The sequence below is a fragment of the Centruroides vittatus genome, unplaced genomic scaffold (assembly GCF_030686945.1).
Source record: "Centruroides vittatus isolate TY-2023 unplaced genomic scaffold, ASM3068694v2 contig_221, whole genome shotgun sequence".
Lineage (NCBI taxonomy): Eukaryota > Metazoa > Arthropoda > Arachnida > Scorpiones > Buthidae > Centruroides > Centruroides vittatus.
The window spans coordinates 1,449,894-1,471,281 of NW_027121377.1; the positions used below are offsets into that span (position 1 = coordinate 1,449,894).

The following is a 21,388-nucleotide window of genomic DNA, read 5'->3' on the forward strand; positions in this document are numbered from 1 at the left end:
TTTTTTTGTGACTATAATGTAATAATCTTAATCTTCGCTATCGTTACTTAGGCCCGGCGTTGCTCGGGCAAATCTGCTAGTTATATAATAATTCAGTATCTCGTAATTCATTGCACAATAATTTGCATAAATAATTGCAGCCCGGTTTTGTGACAATGCAACAATACCGGGCTGCAATTAACTCATATTTTTTAATTATTTAATTTCAATTATATGCTCTCCTCAAATTAATACCATATTGCTCCTGTACATCATACATTTATTCTAGCAATTGAGTCGCGTTTTTCATCTATCTAACTTCTTTCAGAAAGAATTTTGAATTCATATTACTTCACTCTGGAAACTGACGGTTCCTGTATAGTTAGTTCGGGACTGCTCTTCCAAGGCTAGCGACATCTGTTTTCCACTTTCATGTAACTATCTCTGTTCTCGAGCTTAAAAATGGACAGACAGTCAGACAGACAATAGCGGGAATTTATACATCCACAATATTTTCAATTTTCATCCCAAATTAAATAACCTGTATTATTAGTTTTTAAATAATATACTTTGTAAATTATTTATAATTTTAATATTATATTTTGCAAAGGTGAATAATGTTTTTAAATATTCATACCACGTATTATATACTTTCTTATAGATAAATTTATAATTTTATTTAATTAATATTCGTTTGCTTGCATCGGAAAAAGTAAGATTTTCCACAACATTCATTATAATATTAGCTAACGTATTTTTTATTTAAATAATACGAAAAAGGAATATAATAATTCAGTTGACTTCAGATATTTTATAACCCAATCCAAAATTCCTGCAGTAAATAATATATTTTAATTCAAAAGAAATTTATAATTACTTTTATATAAAATGTATAAATTTCAAAGAAATGAAATTTCCATAACAACAATTATTAGTGTTAATTAACTACGAATATAACATGTTTAATTATATAAACATGTTATATTCATAGTTAATTTTAAACCATAGAAGCTATACAAAGGTATAGCTTTTATATAAACTTAAATTTTCCATTCATTGTGAAAAATAGAAATTTAAGTAACACTCTATACATTAATAATCCTAAGAATTTATTGAGTATCATTTATATTAAAACAATACCTATTATTTAGTGTAATTAATCGACAATGCAAAACGTAAAAAGATTAGTTTTATGCGTGCTAAATTTATAAATAAATTATTAAATGAAATCACTAATAGGATGGTTTTAGCAAATTTCAAAATTAATACAGCTTTTTGCAATTGATATTGTTAATTATATTTGCGAACATCAGTTCAAATGTTAAGCACATTAAAGACAATAAATATCCAACACCCATAAATAACAATGGACTCTTAATATCTTCGATTGATAAAGCTTGAAATTGCGATGACGACGGTAACGATTCCACAGCATTGAATTGTAATAATTTTTCTATAATTCCAGCTTCGAACAAGCGAGTTACTCTATTAACAAGATACTGTTATTAAATTAAGAAAAAATATAAATTGTATTATAAAAATAAATATATAAATTCGTCTTACATATTGGTTAAATTCTTCTTGAATGGAAAATTTTTTCTAATTGGCAAGGCAATCTGCACCGTACGAAGGTAATCTTTTGAAATGACATATTTATGCATTTCTTCTTTACTGATAAACTGAACAATCACAAATTTAGGCATTATGTAAGCAAATCGTTCTTTATTCAATTTCACAATGGCTTTTGGCACAGTCATTAAATTATTATTTTCTATGATATTTTGTTTTAAAGTTTTGATATTTTCAGACTTCGACAGCTAGAATTAATAATTACCTTGTCACATGCAAAGCCATTAAAAAGTATGAATCTTGTAATTCAAAACACTTACCAAGATTTCTTTCCATGTAGCAAGTCCTTGGTATGTTCCGCATGAATACTTCCCATTTCGTACAAAAACGGCAAGTTCCGGAAAATCTCTTGGAAAGGGTTCAGTTAAAGGACACGTCATAAATGACATTAATGCTCCGCTGTAACCACATACCAAAACAACAATCGATAACCACCACAGGCCTATCATAAATCTGGATGCAAACCTTTTTACTGTTTCTACGTTTAGTCCTAAATGGCATTAAATATATATTTAATTTTCAAACCATTGTTTCACCATAATTAAAGAATTTTACCTTGTCCCAAAAATGTGCAAAATAAATTCCATAAAGTTCGACAACGTGTCCAACGTTGTCGAGTTTGCTTTTCAACTAATTCCTTCTGAAGAACTACATGTAGGGCCAGACCGAATATGAATACAGTCAAAAATACTGCAATCCATATCTATTACATCAACAATATAGTTACACCTTTAGATAAATAGGGTTCAACATATTTTATAGTTACTTACTTCTAAGGAAAATGGCTTAGTTAGAGAATTCCAATCAGAAACTTTATCTGCTGCTTTGATGATAAAAACTTCTGGAATGGATGCATAAACAGACGAAAAATCCATCGCACAAAAGCGTTCATAGTTAACTTCCATACCAGAAAAAACCACATCAGCTTTCTAAAATTATAAATTTAATTATTAAGGAGAAACGTGTTTTAAATTTACATCTTAATTTTAATTTTCCAAACAATATTTTTCCTATTAATAAAATTGTTGTGCACTACGAAATTGTGATAGGTTTTCTGATAAATTTTCATATTATCGTACGATTAACAGAGTATTGAAATATAAATGGAAAGATAAATTTATAAGAATAAGACACGTTTTGTACGCAATCTTATATTTACATAGATTCCAGAAGTTTCTCTAAGTAAAATGAGTTAATAAAGTAGACCCCCGTATAACACGATAGATACGTTCCGTGTTATGAGTCCATGTTTACGAGTTACTTAGATTTTACAAATGCATGAGCCAAAGCGATTAACTAACTTGTTATATTTAATTAAAATAACTTTCTTTAGTAATCAGGTTTAAGGCACTACATGACAACAATTTTTATGGCCGTTGCATAATAAATGTTTTTTTTTTTTTTTTTTTTACAAGAAAACACAATTTTCATACTGCGCTGATTGGATGGCCGCTGGACAGCGGTCATCCAATCAGCATCCTCGCTATGCTGGTAGTTCTCAAGTAGCTCCGCTGCTCGTCCACTATTGGTCCAGATTCGACTAATCCTGTCGAGACACGAGTCGGCCATGACAATCTGTCTCATTTTTTACAGTGTTATACGAGCCTCTTTTAGCGTGTTATACGAACACGATCACAATTTTTCAGCCGTGTTATACGAATCCGTCTTATATGAACCCGTGTTATAGGGGGGTGTAATGTACTTCAACGATCGATGTTTAGTTTATTGCGATAATTATCTATCACAATACTTTACTCAAAAGAATAAACTACTTTATTTGCAATTTGACAAATTATATTGCTTGTATAAAAGAATAGATTTTGGACGATTATTTTTAATAAGAGAAACAATCAGATGTTCGTCGAATGATTATTTTACATGTTAACTTATTTTAGATACACGTATTTTATATTTACTCACATGATAAGCAAGTTTTCCTGATATTCCTGTCCAGGTTCCGTTTTCATTTAAATATCCTAAATAATAATCTATTGGATGCACTATAAAATAACTAATTAAATTCTATAATTAGAAATTTATATGATGAGATAAAGTTTCATCTTTAATGTTTAATATTAAATATTAAAGATGTATTTTGAAGTTTTTCTATATCTTCTTATACTATAATAGAGATACGTTGATAATAATAATAATCACCATAACTTTTATCACTCAAACTGCACTTACTGTCATAAATCAAAATGCTCCACAAAAACCTTTACCATACAGCTTAATTTTGCTACCAACTAACGTTTCCGGAAAGCTTCACAGACCTTCTTCAGGTTCGAACACAAAAACTTCACTCAAAGTGAAAGTTGTTTTTCTTAACGGAAAAATTTTCGAACGCTTATCTTTAACATGGTCCGCGTTCGTGGGTTATGCAGAGGCTCACGTTCGAAAAATAGGCCACAGTCTCCCTTGGTTACCGGTGGCGACAGCAGCACTGGCCCAAGCATGGCTACTGCAATGCCCTCAACAGATGTGAGGAACCAACCTAGCTTTGGTGTTTCTGTGGCAATGCATGCACAGACCACAAAGGCTGGCAAACCACGCCAACATATAAAATAGACAATAGAAATGAACAAGTTTATCATGTGTACTTACTACACCATCACAAAACTCGAAACAAACATGACCATACAGACAACAACTACACCATAAATTCACACAACAATATTCTCACCTCACTCTCACGGAACAAAGAGTTGTTGATCAAAAAAGAACAATTATACACAACAACCTTATCCCACAAACAATACTCAAACAACGGGTTGCTGATCAAATACACCAACACACAGAAACATTTAACATTAAACAAGTTTTTAATAGATTTTAGAATTTAAAATTAATCATTTTGTTCAAGTAAGGTTATCATCAAGTAAGTTAGTTCTCCATTATAATGAGAATTAAATTACTTCCCTGAGCAACGTGGGGCTCATCTGCATGTTTATTATAAAATAAAATGTAAATAATTGGTTAAAACACTCTCTTTAATAACATATTAAAATAATTTAAAAAATATAATTTTATTTGAATTTGATAGTGAAGATCAACATTGCACATTTTTAAATTGTATGTCGTGTTCTCAACTTTATGAAAACAATAGGCCTACATATTTTCATTTATTTTTTAATTGTCTCGGATATACTAGCTGTTACCCGCGACTTCGCCTGCACGGATTTTGCAAGCAAACACCATTTATATTTAGTATTTCAACAACCATAGTAATTATTATATAACACCTACCAATGAGAACAATGAAAATTGCTGAGAGTCAAACTGTTTTCAATTTGATCACTTTTCTAGAACGTTTACAATCGTTCTATAATAGAACTAATATGCAATAGCAAATTCCAATTTAAAACGGTTATAACATTTGGATAAAAAATCGAAATATATAAAAATATTTATGACAATGTCTAAAATGTTAGCAATTTTATATACCTAAGTACTCAATGAAGTATAAACGTAGTTAAAAATTAAAAAATCGCATCTAAAATAGTACAGTAAAAGCTGTTCTTCAGGTTAAGCCTTAATGCTCTCCCTCTCCCCCTGCAAGGGAATTTCCTCCTTCTTAATGTGCATTTTTATGACCTACCCTAACTGTGTATCAAATTTCACCACTTTAGGTTAAGCAGTTTGCTCTCGGCGATGATGAATCAGTAACCCAGTCCAGACAACTAATTTTATATACTTAAATTATAAAAGAAAGTCTTAATAAGTAAAAATAATTTTATTAAGTGTAAAACACGTGTCAATGGTGAGATAAAATATTGCGAACAGATGAAATATTTTTAATTGTAAACATTAGTATGCAACGTACCTAAATTTTAGTTTTTCCTGGATAACCTTAAATATAGGAAACCATAATCCACCTATTAGTTTCGTTTTGGTTTCATCAAATTGCATAAATAATGGATGCTGAGAAAAAAGACAGGAAGATAAACCATTTATAAAATACTATATATATATAATTTATCAATATTAGTCAGCTTAATCTGTTATTTATCTAACTATTTAAAATGGGTTTGTGTATAAATAAACAAAACTTGTTATGTTCTTCTAATCTAACTGTTCATCAGAGCTCAAGAATTATCCAGAAGCAATGTTAATTGAACTGTAACTAGCAGGTAGGCCCGGCGTTGCTCGGGCAAAAGTAACGGTAGCGAAGATTAAGATTATTACGTTATAGTTAACCTTACCCGTTTTCACAGAATGCAAGAATTAAGTCCCCCTGTTTCTAGACTAATTAGAGAATTGTTAGATGAGTCTAAAAATATGTTCGATTTTCCGCAAAAACGAAAAAATCCGCATCTGCGTCTTGCACGTTGCTTTCTCTTCACACTTCCATTGTTACTTGACACTTCCGATGTCACTTAACACTTCCATTGTTACTTGACACTTCCATTGTTACTTGACACTTCCATTGTTACTTGACACTTCCATTGTTACTTGACACTTCTATTGTTACTTAACATTACGTAATACTTTCATCGTTGATGGAAGTGTTAAGACTTAATACTGTCCCTCTCCCTCGTGGAGAGGAATTTCGAAGAATCCCTTCTTAGTGTGCATTCTCGTGACGTACCCTAACAATGTACCAAATTTCAACTTTCAACTCCTAACCGTTTGTGTTCTTAACATATCCATTGTTACATAACACTTCCATTGTTGACGCTTCTATTTTTAACGCTTCCATTGTTGACACTTCCATTGTTACTTAACACTTACATCGTTGATGAAAGTGTTAAGACTTAATCCTGACCCTCTGGGACGGAATTCAGTCTTAACACCCCGTGGGGTGGAATTTCGAAAAATCCCTTTTTAGCGTGCGTTCTCGTGACGTATCCTAACTCTGTACCGAATTTCAACTTTGAACTTTTAACCGTTTGGACACGTCTCGATAATGTATATAGAAGCTTTAATCCTGTCCCCCCGTGGGGAGGAATTTCGAAAAATCCCTTCTTAGTGTGCGTTCTTGTGACGTACCCCAACTGTGTACCAAATTTCAACTTTCAACTTTTAACCGTTTTGGCTCTGCGCTGATTATTATTATTATTATTATCAACTCGTCTCGATTATATATATAGATTATATTGATAGATTAACAGAAATAAGATCTTTAGAATTTTCATCACTTTTAGATGTTAATAGTTTTAATATTATGAAAAAACAAATTTTCCAAGAGTGCTTTAATTTTTTCAATGAAGTAAATTTTATGGAAAATTATTTAGTTTATCTAAATTACGTAGCGAATCGCAATATTTTTATTCGTGTCCGGACTATATTGACAAGTAACTCTTAAACATAAAACATATTATACTTAATGTCGATCCGAACAAAGACGTACTAAAAAAATTATATGATTTAATATCATTAATTTTTACGGTACCATCTACCAGTGGGTCTGTTGAGCGCGGTGTTTCGACCACGAATCAAATTCATACATTAGCCAGAAACACTCGGTCAGAAGAAGGATTGTCGTCGCTAGCGTTGCTTTCGATAGAAAAAGAGCTTTCAAATACGTTGATGGAGTCGACGATCAGCGACATTTATAATAAAGTAATTAACGACTTTGCGGAAAAAAATCACCAAATAGAGTTAGTTTATAAAAAATTAAAAAAAAAAGTTTTTCTATCATTGTTTGTATCATATCAATTTGTATTATGTATTAATAAATAAACACACCTGATTTGTATTCGCGAGCTTATTGCTGTATTTTGAACGTTTTTAGCCTACTATAATAGGCTATCTTCAGGCTTTACATTTTTTGTTCCAAATGGCATCATTCGAATTTATTTGAATTTGTACTTTAAGTTAACGGATTAACATACTCTCAAAACCCGTTGCTAGTTAACGAAAGACAAAAACATAAAGTAAAAACGTAAAAATAAATAATAAAATACAATAACTGAATAATAACAAAACATTTTACATCCAAATTAATTAAGTGTGAATACTAATTCCTATAAACTCCAGCCCATATTTTTATGGATTATCAAAACCCATACTCTTTTCAATTTTGTACTTCCAAGCCGATGGTAATGCATTCGCATCTTTTGAGTTTAAGCATCTGTCCCTCATTTTACTTTTGTAATTTTCTATTTTTTCCATTTCTATCGCGATGGATGGTGAATGTCTTGTTTTAACTATCTTAACATTTTGTATTCCAAATTCTTTGCTACGTTTTGGTAGCAAAGAATTTGGGATACAAAATGTCCACAATCAAAGGCCTCATCAAGAGTTACAGGAAACGAAAAAGTACATAACAGCAACGAATAACGACACCACAACTTTAAACAAGTTTACATACAATGAGCAAAGAAGGAAGGTGGTGAAGGAATTGGGAAAATACAAAAACACAAACATAATTTACAAACGAGCACCCAATATTTATAGACTATTAAGAAATGATAAAGACAAAATTAGAATAGAGGAACAAACGGGTGTATACAGTATACCGTATGAGTACCAACAATTAGGAATTGATAAAGATTATATAGGAGTGACAAGAAGAAGCCTCAAAGTACGGGTAAAGGAACATAAATATAATGTGAGTAAGGGACTCAACAGCACGATTTTGGCGAGTATGGCGCAGGCGGACGGAGCGGTAGTCAAATGGAATGAGGCAAAGATAGTTAAAACAGGACATTCACCGTCCATCGAGATGGAAATGGAAAAAATAGAAAATTACAAAAGTAAAATGAGGGACAGATGCTTAAACTCAAAAGATGAGAATGCATTACCATCGGCTTGGAAGTACAAAATTGAAAAGAGTATGGGTTTTGATAATCCATAAAAATATGAGCTGGAGTTTATAGGAATTAGTATTAACACTTAATTAATTCGGATGTAAAATGTTTTGTTATTATTCAGTTATTGTATTTTATTATTTATTTTTACGTTTTTACTTTATGTTTTTGTCTTTCGTTAACTAGCAACGCATTTTGAGAGTATGTTAATCCGTTAACTTAAAGTACAAATTCAAATAAATTCGAATGTTACCATTTCAAACAAAAAATGTAAAGCCTGAAGATTACCTATTGTAGTAGGCTGAAAACGTTCGGAATAAAACAATAAGCTCAGCGAATATAAATCAGGTGTGTTTATTTATTAAAAGAAAATTATAATTAAATATAAGTTTGCAAAAACACGTACATGTAAATAACATTGAATACTCTATTTTTTAAATCTTAAACAATTCATTTAGTCAGATAGCTTTCTGCCAGTGGCTAAGGCAGGGATGGGCAACCTTTTTCTATGTAAGGGCCGCATTTTAAGACTTTTGAACTGATGCAGGCCGAATACAAGAGAAAGAGAAAAAAAATGTTGGTAAATCAGAATTATTTATTTATATATAATTATAAATTAGCATAGGTATACTTAAGTTAGCTTCAGGAAGTGATGTAAACGTAATATATTGAAAATACAGTCAAACCTGTTTTTGTGTGGTGAATAGGGACCGCATAAAGAAAACGAATAAAAAAGAAGTCGCACGAAACTTCACGAGTGGCTATAAAAAAAATAGTTTTCGCAACACAATAAAAAAATATTTTTTATGCGGTGACAGAAACCGCATTAAAAAAGTCTCACGTAGAAAATAATTCAAAACCGTACGAAAAAACTAGGAATTGCTTTTTTAACTCCTTGGGCCTTTTTCTTCAATCCCTAATGGAAAAAATCCTCTAAGAATTTTATTTTTTATATTAATTAATTATTTCCACTTAAATACGAATCTAACATTAAAAAGTTAAAAATCATCCTTAAAAAAATGATCATATTTGATAAATATAGTTGCAGGAAGTGTTATTTCATTTAACAAAACGTGAAATTTTATACCTGCAGTCTAAAGCTGGAGGGGAGCTAACTTACCGCATCTGTTCAAATATAACATAATATTTATGATTTTTATGCCATTAAAATAAGAGGGAACCGAAAAAAGGTATGAGAAAAAAATTTTACTGAATAAAAAATAAAAAAAACCTGCTGATGTCATAGAAAACAACCAATAGAGTTTTAAAAAATTTTACAGGAGTCAATTATGTTCCAATTTGATTGAAATTTTTATATACCGCACAAAAAAAATCGCACAAAACAAATTGCACAAAAACAGGTTTGACTGTATTTGGTTAAATATTCGTCACTGGTAGTTTTAAATTAGTTCCGATGTGTCTGTTAGCCGGTTTCTTGTTTTAATTTTTACTAAATTCATTGCAGGAAAAGCTATTCACATACATGAGTTGTAGAAAATAACGTTTCAGTTTTTGCTGCATACTTCCTTAAGCTAGAAAATTGATATACAGTAGAACCTCTATTATCCGGACTAATTGGGGATGAAGGTAGTCCGGATAAGGAAAAATCCGGATAATCGAAGAAAATAATAATTGACAGTGCATATAGTATGAATAATTTTTTTTGTCTAGATTTACATATAGCTTCCATATTAAATTATTTTTTATTAAGAAATTCAATTAACGATTTTTGTTTAAAGCTAGCTGTTCTTTTTGAAGCTGCTAAATCGCGAATACTTTTAAGACATATAGGTGGTCCTGAGTTACACTCGTCTTAGCTCTCAAACCACTTCATGGCGACATCTAAGCACTGAAAAGCTTCAGAATATGTAGGACCAATATCTCTTACTTCGCAATCTCTTCGTCTTCTCGATCTTGTTCATCTGAGGCAGATATTTTTTTAATTAATTCCTCATCATTCAAAATTTAGAATCCAGGATCGTTCGCATCGCAATTTAACCACTCGGTTACATCTTCTTCGTCACATTCAACACATATTGAAATTTGTGCTATTGCTTCCACAATGTCTTCTATACCACTTTCTACTGTTACTGGAATTTACTAATGGTCTTTTCAAAATTTTGTTTTATGCATTCCATCACGTACGTACTGTACCTGTACATAAATAGTGTCGCAATTCGCCAAGTGCAAATCAGCAAATTCGTAGAATTTTTGTTTATTTTGAACAATCCGGATAATCGAAAATCCGGATAATATAGGTCCGGATAATCGAGGTTCTACTGTATTTATTTACATTTCATGCGTCACGAGCCGCAAAATGTATGAATGCCCAACCCCGGGCTAAGGGATGGAATCGTTGGAAGGGTTATGATGTAGCTTCTACTAGCTAAACCGGGTGGGGTTGGTGCTCTGTAAAGCACATGCACAAATGCTATAATCTGGCTGCTTGGAAGCTGACCCAGTTTCGACAATACAGCGCTTCCATTCCGCCACTAATATTCGAATATACAATAGCAATCTTATGGTTTTTCTCACATATAGTATAAAAATTTCTAATAAGATACATAATACGGTTACAATATTATAAAATATTAATTTTAATTAATTCAAAGTACGTTAAAATATGAAAATTTATATTTTAGAAAATACAAGGGAAGGTCATTGGAAGGTGGAAGCGCTGCTTCCACCACTTCCAATGAAAGCACGCCAATGCCGTCCTGTTTGATATATCAAATGTTATTTTTCGTTTCTTAGATTATCCGTTATTGCGACCGTTGTTGGCTAAATTTCGGCTGGCCACCTGGCCGATTTATTAGGCTGTTGGTGCTGTTAGTTAGTTACTGGTTAGATGGTGCTATATTACTAGTACCGTGGTAATTTTGTTTAATTTTATTATTTCTTGAGTTATAGTGACGACAACGAACAAAGGGTCAAAGGACACTGACCTTGCCACGTGGTTGACCTACTCCCCTACACGACCCTGATTCGATCACTTATTTCGTTCGCTATAGCGCTGCTTTTGGGTCGTTCTGGTCGTGTAGTACACCGTTTTATTCAGGATTAATTGCTCTATCTACTGATATCGCTGTTTTTGTTTCACTTCGTTATTTTATGTTCCCCCAACTGACCCTAATCTGGTCTCTTGTTTTGGTGCATGTCGTTCTGCTTCTGGTAGCTAGTGTGCTAGTTATATATCGTTTGTTCCGGATTAATTTAAGTTTCTTGTGGTATTGGAGCCAGCCGATCAACAACCGCAAATTGATTCAGAGACAGTGAAGATGAGTGTGCCTCTTGAACCTACTGTTGTCATTGGTTCGCTCGATGATACAATCCTTGAAGAGGCTAGTCGCCAGCTGGGGAGGATAATGAACCTTCTGCCTGAAACTTACAGCAGAAACCTTAGAACAAAAGAGAGAAAGGAAGTTAGATTGAGGGTGACACGGTTACATTCATGCGTAGCCCAAATGTTTGGGATCCAACGTGAACTACGCTCGTCTCAGGAGCCCGCTACTAAATCCAACACTAACAGTGGGGAGATGTCCTACTCTGCGGTGGTGCAAAAAAGTAACTGCATACGTCGAAGCGATACAGCGTAGGTGATAAACCAGACCCTCGGCCAAAAGCTGATTAAAGAGAGAACAAGCAGCAGTCATGCTGTTCTAGTCTATGCAAAGGGAGAGAGCGACTCAGAATCCACGCTTGATATCAAGAAAGTAAAGGCTATCATTATGAAAACCATCAACCGCAGCAGATTAAAGTTCGGGTTAAATCTGTTAGTAATATCAAGAACGAAGGGATCTGTGTGCGTGTTGGTACACATGAAGGGGGTGAGACACTTATGAATGCAATCAACAACATTGATAGCTCAGGGGCAAAATAAAATGTACTGTTTCTACTGGCAGACAGCCAAGAGTTATCTTACTGAATATACCAAACTCGATCGACGACAACAATGTCATTACAGTGGCTTATGAACAAAATAAATGCCTACAAAAAGTTAGCAAGGAGTAACAGCAGAACAAGTACTACTGTACACAAAGGAAGAATAAGAAAAAACTGCCAACATGTAATTATTGCTGATGTAACTTTTCTGATTGCAAAAATGCAAATAGTGAGCTGCCAGATGAGAGGAAACTTAGGACAGATCATAATGCTTTTGATCCTACCTGTCCTATAACTAACAGAATAAAATTCAACACAGTAAGTAGAACCAATTATGGTCAGTAGCTCACACTCCATCACGACTCAGACCAACAATCAATTGAAAATTCTACAAATCAACCTGCAAAGGAGCAAGGTCCCATCTTCTGTCCTGAACATTTTCTGATTTCAATTTTTATTAAGACACATACGCGCGTACTCAGTATTGTCAAAACATAGCTGAGTGTAACATTTTGCAGCTTTTGTGGTATATAAATATAAATAAATAAATAAATAAATAAAAAGAATTAACATCTAGATGGAATGGTCGTATCATAGTTGTTACATGAGTTGCAATGCGTAATGGAATTACAGAAGATAAGAATAAGTAGTTACATAAGGCATAATTTATACAAAAGGACAGATTGAATTGCAGGTATTTGTTTACAGATCGACAGAGTAGAATAGATGGTGAAGATTGTTATGATACATGGTAGTGGCATGAAGTGGGGTACCCAGCCAGAAGGCCTGGCAAAGTTACAATATAGGGATTTCCAGTAGGCATTTCATTCCAACTGGACTTTAGGATAGAATGATACAATACTATATTAAGAATAGTTAAATTAAAATAATTTAAACTTAACCTAAAAAAATTAAATTAAATTAAATTAAATATTAATAGTAAGAAAGCATGGCAACCAAAGACAGTCAATGAGCCAAGTGTTCCTGTATGAGTAGCGGTAGATATACGTATTATTATTCCAGCATACGTAGTACAGATGGTGATATGTTGAATACACGTAGCAAAACAGCGATAGCATTGTGAGATGCCGTAATACAGAGAACACCTGGAATGGTTGTCGTAGAAAGGCAGTGCATAGTATAGTGTATACTGCACTGCAAATTAGAATACACCAGGAGACGTCGAATTGTCGACTAGCAAAGTTCATTTCATTTAGTTGTCCAAAAATTCTTGCAAGGAATGTGAAGTGGATGTTCCAAAGTTCCAGAGATCCTGATAGCATTTTCTTGGAAAACATTCGAGTAAGGCTCACAAACTTGTTGAGTCCTTAGATATAGAGCTAAAAGGGTTTCTTGAATTCAAAAACTAGAGTCTTAGAGCAGAGCATACCATAGGAGGTGTTCTTTCCAAATAAGTGTATTAGTAGAGTTCTGATACACTATATTTATGATCTACATGGTCTCAATGATTGTTACATGTATCGTGTTTATTCCAATTAAGTTTATTTATACAGTTTCTGATAGACTAAATTTATGTTCTTCAATTGGTCACAGTCAGTATCCACATATCCACATGTGTTTGCGAGTAGTACTTATCTGATGAACCCTGTACTTGGGAAAGCTACCAGCGGCAGAGAATGACTACAATAGCAGCAGGATGTCCTGTTGTTATTATGCATCAGTTGATCCTAATAAGGTCCTATGAAGGTTATTGTTGAGATCAACTTTCTTGGACGACAACAGAAAGAAAAGCATTGGGTACTAGTGTATGACAGTTTATTCAAATAGCAGCAATGAAACGTAGTCCATTTTCCATTTCATATAGTCGCAAGGAAATGAAGTCTACTCTACATAAAATGTGTATGACAGTTTATTTATAGTGTGTGAAAAATTATTCATATAGCAGCAATGTAACGAAGTCAATTCTTCAGGAGATGTTACACAGTCCGCGAAGTAGGAGTTAGTGAAGACCAAGAGAATGATGAATTAAATAATATATGTTGTATTGTGGAAATATAAAATAGAAATGGAATCAAGACAATCCAAGTGACCAAGAAAGTGTTGCACAATGAAGGTGGTGAAGAAATGAAAGTGGCCGAGATTGCGTTTACAATAAGAATTTTGGAGTTTGAAACACATACAACATTAAAGATTACGAGGGTAGTTTCAGAGTTCAGGCGCAGCAAGTATACTCAGAAGCAACGAATATAAAGATATATAATAGGAGGATTGATTTTAAACGTACTCGAATCAATCCCTAGTGGCACGTGCGGCAATGGTCTCGTGTCTTTTAATGAGTTTGTAGAAAGCATTGAAGATTTCCTTGTTTTTAATGAAGACGTCGTGATCACATGCCCAATCAATATTGTAGCTGTTTATAGTGATTTTTAGATTGAGACGTTCCGTTTTGAGAGAAATGCATTCGAATATATAATGGTCAATGTTATCTTGAAGATTACAGATAACACATAAGGCATTGCTTTTGTTCGTAAAACGCTGAAGGTAATTGGAAAATTTACCGTGTCCAGTAAGAAATTGGGTGAGAGGAGAACTTGGTTTAACCCATTTGTATGTATCATGGAAATTTTTAACATTTGGTACGAATTTGAAAGTAATGTTATTATGTTTTTGAGTCCAGTTATTTTTCCAACGGTGAAGTATATCATTGTATAATAATTTTTTGACACTTCTCCGGCAGATCTTATTATATATAGTGCAAGTAGTCATATCCCTGGCGGCTTCGTTAGCTAATTGATCCGCACGTTCGTTTCCTATTAATCCCTAATGTCCTCTTGTCCAAGTGATGCTATATTCATTGGTAGAATTGTAGAATAAGTAATGAATGCGAGTGGCAATAGGGTGCGGTTTTCTACTACGAAGAAGTTGAATAGCAGAATATGAATCACTAATTATATGGACGTTATTATATTTCTTGTAGAGTTCGATCCAGTAGGTAGCCATGAATATAGCTAGCAGTTCAGCCTGGAATACCGTACTTGCTTTATGTAACTTGCCTTTTACATTGTGTATTTCCATGTTGTGTTCGTAGACTACAAAAGCACAACCGATGGAGTCGTCGATTCCAAAACCATCAGTATAAATTTCAAAGTCGGGTTGTGTGGGAGGATCAATACAAAATAGGTCGTTAATGTATGGAGGTAGACTTTCAGCAATTGGACTATGATTTTCATAGTTTTCCGATCTAATTTCACCGGTAGAAGTGCAAATATTTGTTCCTATTTTCAGTTGGTGTATGTTGTGTTCGAGTTGGGTAATCTCTGTAATTGGAGGTTTTCGAGCTAGTACCTGTAAGCTACAAGTAGGAGTTGTCCTATATGCTCTCGTTATTAAAATCAGTGCTTTCCTCTGTGAAGATATTACTTTTCGATGTAGGTGAACTTTATGAATGGCGTTACCCCAACTACAGCAACAGTAAGTAATAATTGGGATATAAATTTGGTCATAAATAATATTTATAGCGTCTAATGTGAATCCCCAATTTTTCCTAGCAATTTGCGAGAAAGCATGAAAGATTAAGGTTGTTCTCTTAGCAATATACTTGACATGATCTTCCCAGCCAAGTCTAAAATCTATCCCTACGCCGAGATATTTAATGTTTTTTTCAATTTTAATCGGCATATTATTCATTTTGATTGAAGGTTTGCGAAGGTATAAGTTGGGTTGCCGTGGCTTGTTGAATACGATTCTTATAGTCTTATTCAGATTAAAGTTTAATTTGTATTGTTTCCCCATTGATATATTTTTTCGAGTATCTCGATGCCACGTTTTTCCAATAATGCACGAGATCTCCCACCAATAAAAATTAGCACATCGTCTGCATAGGCGGTAGCTGAGTCATATCCAAAGTTGTTTTGTAAAATAGCATTAAAAGTTAAATTCCATAGCAGAGGTCTGCAAACTGATCCCTATGGGCATTCTCGTACAATGTTGCGTTCAACACAGCATGCTCCATATTTTAGTATAGCTTTGCGACATTTGAAGATAATTTGCAAATAAATGATATATATTTGATGAGCAATCAGTTTTCCTTAGTTGAAGGAGTATGAAAGGCCACCAGGCACTGTCGAACGCTTTAGATATATCCAAACTAACACCGAGCACGTATTTATGGTTATCTAGTAGATTTTTGATATTTTGTACAGCATCGTAAATAGCATCTAAAGAGAAAATTTGCTGCATAAAACCGTATTGAATAGTGCCTAAGGAGTGCCTTGTTCTCAATATGCCAAGTTAAGCGATCTGTTATTAGTCGCTTAAGGACTTTACCGAAGACTGATAGTAATGAGATCCGCCTGAGTTCATTAGTCTTATTTGGTTTAGGGACAGGTACTAATTTTGCAGTTTTCCATGGGGCTGGAAATATCCCCAAGCTTAAACAGGTATTATAAAGTTGCAATATTTGATAGGGAATAAGTTTTCATATGTTTTTGGCAATTGTGTCGTTTATGCCATCAATTCCAGGGGATTTACCATCTTTGAGTCTGCAGAAAGAGTTGTTTATTTCATGATAAGTAAAATCTGGAGAATGAACATTATTGGTGTAGGGGGTTCTATCCAGTCTTAATTTCCTTTGCCATGGAGTATCTTCTTTAGCATTGTCATTAATGTGGAAGGTATTTATTTACCGTTCTAAGGTATCTAGGAGACAACGGTCAGTTATCAGCTGATTCGTTGATTCCGGATCAGCAGTAGTTAAAATTTGGGTTTTCCGTAGTTTGTTAGTGCATAATTTTGTTAGGTATTCCCATAGGTTGGAGGAGGCAGCACTATAGTATTTCCGCCAGGATAAGATCTTGGCATCTTTTATTTTTTTTTGTAGATAACCTGGTGATCGTAATATTGCTGTTTTAAATTGGTTCGGTGTGGCTCAATTCTGCATGATTGAAATTGCCTCCTTAGAAGGTTGTTGATTTTACGTAATTTTGAGAGCCGACTGTTCCACCAAGGGACAGATCTATGTTTAGGAGAGGTTTTAGGAATATACCTATTACAGGCATAATTAATTTTGCGAATGTTATTTTCAAGAACTTAAGCGATTATATCAATGGAGTCATTGAAGTCATATGCTAGCATGTTATTTAACAGATAATTTATGCTGTCCAAATCGGCGAGGGCAATGTTGAATCTTTCCTTAGTTGTAGTGGTTGCGTAGTTATCATTAATTTTTAGATTAAAAGAGATGTATGCATGGTCGCTAAGGTTACTTTTACGGTGTACTCTCCAAATCCTTGACTTTAGCCATGCATTCAGGACTGCAAACTGAAATGTCGATCCATGTGGTACCATGTCTGGAGACATAAGTGGGGAGTGAAAGTGGATTGTTTAGTAGTTGTAGATCGTTAGAAGCAAGAAATTCCTCAAAAATTTATCCACGGTTGTCTTGCTGGTTTCCTCCCCATGTAGGAGAGTGTGCGTTGATATCTCCTACAATACTGAATTTTGCATGTTGGAATTTATTAATAATATTCTGTATATTATTAATCATTAAATTCATGTCCTCATGCTGTGGGCAATAAATATTGATAATAATGTAGGTGTTGTTATTAAAATATAATTCGTTACATACAAGGTGTTCATTTGATACATTCATTCGATGTAGAATAGAGAGGTTAGTATTGACAATGCTGTTTTAAATTGGTTCGGTGTGGCTCAGTTCTAGCCCAAGGATATAGATCAGTACCTTTTAGAATCGGATATCGAGTGGGTAAACAAGCCGGGTAGTTCCGTATACAATATGGCTCCTGTATAAATATAACATCGTATTTGTGACAGATGGATGCCAGTTGAGATGTTGAAGAAATTCCTCTCCCCAAATTTATTTGTAGAAAACGTAAGTAATTGCAGTTGTTAAAAGCCATATTCAGTACGTTCGATTATTGTATTTTTTATTCGTTGATAAACTGGACAGGAGCTGTTTCGAGCATTATGGTTTATATCGCTGTATTTATTGTGGTGACAGTTAATACATCTTGGTTTTGTGGATCTATTGGGACATTGTTTATACGAGTGTTCACCAGCACATTGGCTGCAGGTAATTGTTTCTTGCTCACAATATTTAGTTGAGTGTCCGTATTTGCAACAAAGAAAACATTGTAATACTGGACAGAAGTCCATTACACGACAGCGAGACCATTGCAGATTTATTTTACCCTCCGTAAGTAAATATTTTCTTAACTGTGGCGAAACTTCCACCGCCCAGTTTATATGTGGAGCGTCTTTCCCTCCCATGTTAATTTAATTTTAAATTGGTCGCAAAATTCTTTTTCAAAGTAATTTTTATTTATTATATAATTTTGTTCGTATATATGGGTTAAGAGTTCCTCACGTGATAAATGTGCTGGAGTGGAGTAAATTACGATGTGAGGATTCCTTCTTTTTGGTCTCTTAGCAACCAGTTCCGGAATTGTTTCCTGTATGCAATTTTCCAGCTTGTTAAGATCGTCTTTGTTGTGTAAATGTATTGCAACACCTCCCCCGCCAATACGACGAATTCTGTCGACTCCAATGCCTAATTTAGATGGGTTAATATGTTGTTGAATGATCTTTCGTGTTTCTTCACTGTTTTTATTTTCTTCTTTATTGTAAATTAAAAGAATGTCTTTGGAGGGTTTTACTGGGGTATTCAAAGAAACAGGGTGGATAGTCCTTCCAGATTGTAACACCGCACTATATGTAGGGGTGATTATTTCATTTTTGTTGATATTATCAGCTTTCTCATCGATTTTCTCAACTTTATCTTTTATCTCAGTTAACATAGTGAGGATTGTGTTATCTTCATATATTTCTATTATGCGATTTATACAATCGAAAGTGAAATCAGTATGACAGGGAGTGGAGAGTTTGCATTTAGTATTTATAGCTATGTAACCATTAAGCTCAGAAATTACTCCATTGGCAGCCATATGGGATGCAGAAAAAGGTGAGTCATCAGATGCATTCATATTGTAGCGATATGGCAAAAGCAATTTACTAAGAATGAAGTACAATAATTGAAATCAGCACATAGTTCTGTTTCCAAAAATATATGACATGCAATACTTCAGAGGAATAGGCAAAGAATGAAAGCAGCTTCTAGTTTATTACTCGAAGTTTCCAGACAGAAGGTCAATGACTGTTGTCATGGAGACTAAAAAAATGGAAATAGAATACTTTCTAAGAATTTCCATAATTTAAAATCTAATGAACAGAAATTGATGAAAATTTGCAATAATGTTAAATAAATGGTGTAGATGGTGACTCCAAAAAATTATTTGAAAATAATTAATCGGAAGGGAAAAAACGGCGTTCGATTACCGACAGTAAATGACACCAAAAACCAGCGATAAATCGCTGAAAAATGAACCAAAGTTTACCAATTTAGGCGATAGTACTTGTTATTACTGTACGCAAAAGGTGTCGTTACGAAAATCGATTTACCGGCAGCAGGAATTCCGGATAAGCAAATATAGAGAATTTTAGCTTCTAATTCAAAAATTTTTGAAAAAAGTGGTTCTACTTGACATTATTTTGTTCCCATGATCTTCCGAAGAAGAAATTTACATAAATTTAACATATTCACAACGATATTACGCACAAAACAACCAAAAATATGAAGAGCACAATGACAGCAAACCTATCAGTCTCACTTTCGAACGTCATCATGATCTCTCCTGATCAAGATCGCCGAAGATCACAACTCTGACATTATAGCTATACAAGAGCCTTTCTTACCTTTACAGTGGCAAGCTTTTTCACTTCAGTGGCTAGACTGCCATTCCTCCTAAAACCGCTCCAACGACTAAAACTGATATTCTGATCAAAAACGCTAACTTGATTGTACAATTTATGCCCCACCTCTCAACTAATTTTCATCACTACTGAGTTTATTTACATCCAAAACACCATCATATTTATCTCGTCTATATACTGCTCTCCCCTTGAGCGTATTAAACCACTTCTCCACGACTTAGACAGAATCAGCAACACTGTGGCTGACCTGCCATGAGCCATTTGTGGCGACGCAAACGTTAAGTCCTTTCTTTGGCATAGTCCCTCAGAAGATCCTAGGGGCTATCTTTTTCAAGAGCTTGTTGCAGCCCTTCACCTAACCTCTTGCAACACCAGTACCCTTCCCACATACTTCTCATCAAGGGGAGAGAGTTGGATCGACATTGCACTGGCCAACACCCTGATGGCACCAATAGTCAGCTTTTTCTCCACGCTTGATATTCTTAGTGCAAGTGTCCAGAGGTATATTGAGACGCACCTTAAGATCAATGTGGATAGCAGTAAGCCGTCTACTAACAGCTACCACACTTAGTGGCCACTTTTTCAAGACTTAATCCGGGACAATTGTATTATCGACACTCCAATCATAAATATGACCGAAAGTGAAATTGACAACTGTATTACTATACTGAACAGGGTTATCCTCCATATCCATCAAATGGCAAGTAAGAAAATCACCAATAAAATGTCCATGGCCCCTTGGTGGGACAGTGAGCTGTCTACTCATTGCACAGAGGTTCATAAGCTTAGAAAGCTATACCGTCGGTAGAACAACACACGCTTAAAGGAGGTTCTTATAGCCTGCAACATCGAGAAATTTAACGCATATAAAACCATGATAAACCACAAACGTCATCAGTTACTGTAGCCGTTTTAATACACCTTAGAGTGAGCCTTACCATATCGCCTTTAAGAAGAAAGGCAAGGCGAACACACATGCAGCAGTCTTAATCACTGATGGCAACTTTACAAATTTTCTCTCTGACACCATGAGGGAGCTGTTTAGTTATCACTTCCCACATGACATCCAGGACTCATTCAACGACCACCATCATTCTATTTGCACCAGCTTCAGAGACCCTCCAGATGAATGGGGTGACAATCCCTTTAGCTATAACGAAGTCTCCCATGCGATAAGGCTAATAAAAATAAAATAAGCACCAGGAATTGACAATATCACGGGGGAAATGATTAGGGAAGCTTAGAAAACAATCCCCACTACTTTCATCACCATCTTCAATCGTTGTCTCTCGCTGGGTTACTTGCCTATGGAGTGGAAGAGTGCCTCTGTAAAATTTATCAGCAAGCACCCTGATGTCGTGCCTACTTACCCTAGGGGCTACAGCCCAATTAGTCTC

The 21,388-nt window shown here is 34.2% G+C and overlaps 1 protein-coding gene across 1 annotated transcript in view; it reads right to left on the reverse strand.

The window, feature by feature from the left end:
- Window positions 1-1,241: 1,241 nt before the first annotated feature.
- Window positions 1,242-21,388, reverse strand: part of LOC136970890 (glutamate receptor ionotropic, delta-2-like) — a 35,153-nt gene continuing 15,006 nt past the window's right edge. Inside the window, exons 3-9 of the mRNA XM_067265392.1 lie at window positions 5,432-5,529; window positions 3,529-3,619; window positions 2,379-2,537; window positions 2,164-2,311; window positions 1,869-2,098; window positions 1,543-1,796; window positions 1,242-1,464 (exon numbers count right to left, since the gene is read on the reverse strand). Coding sequence (XP_067121493.1) covers window positions 1,242-1,464; window positions 1,543-1,796; window positions 1,869-2,098; window positions 2,164-2,311; window positions 2,379-2,537; window positions 3,529-3,619; window positions 5,432-5,529 — 1,203 coding nt within the window. The remainder of the gene's footprint in view (window positions 1,465-1,542; window positions 1,797-1,868; window positions 2,099-2,163; window positions 2,312-2,378; window positions 2,538-3,528; window positions 3,620-5,431; window positions 5,530-21,388) is intronic.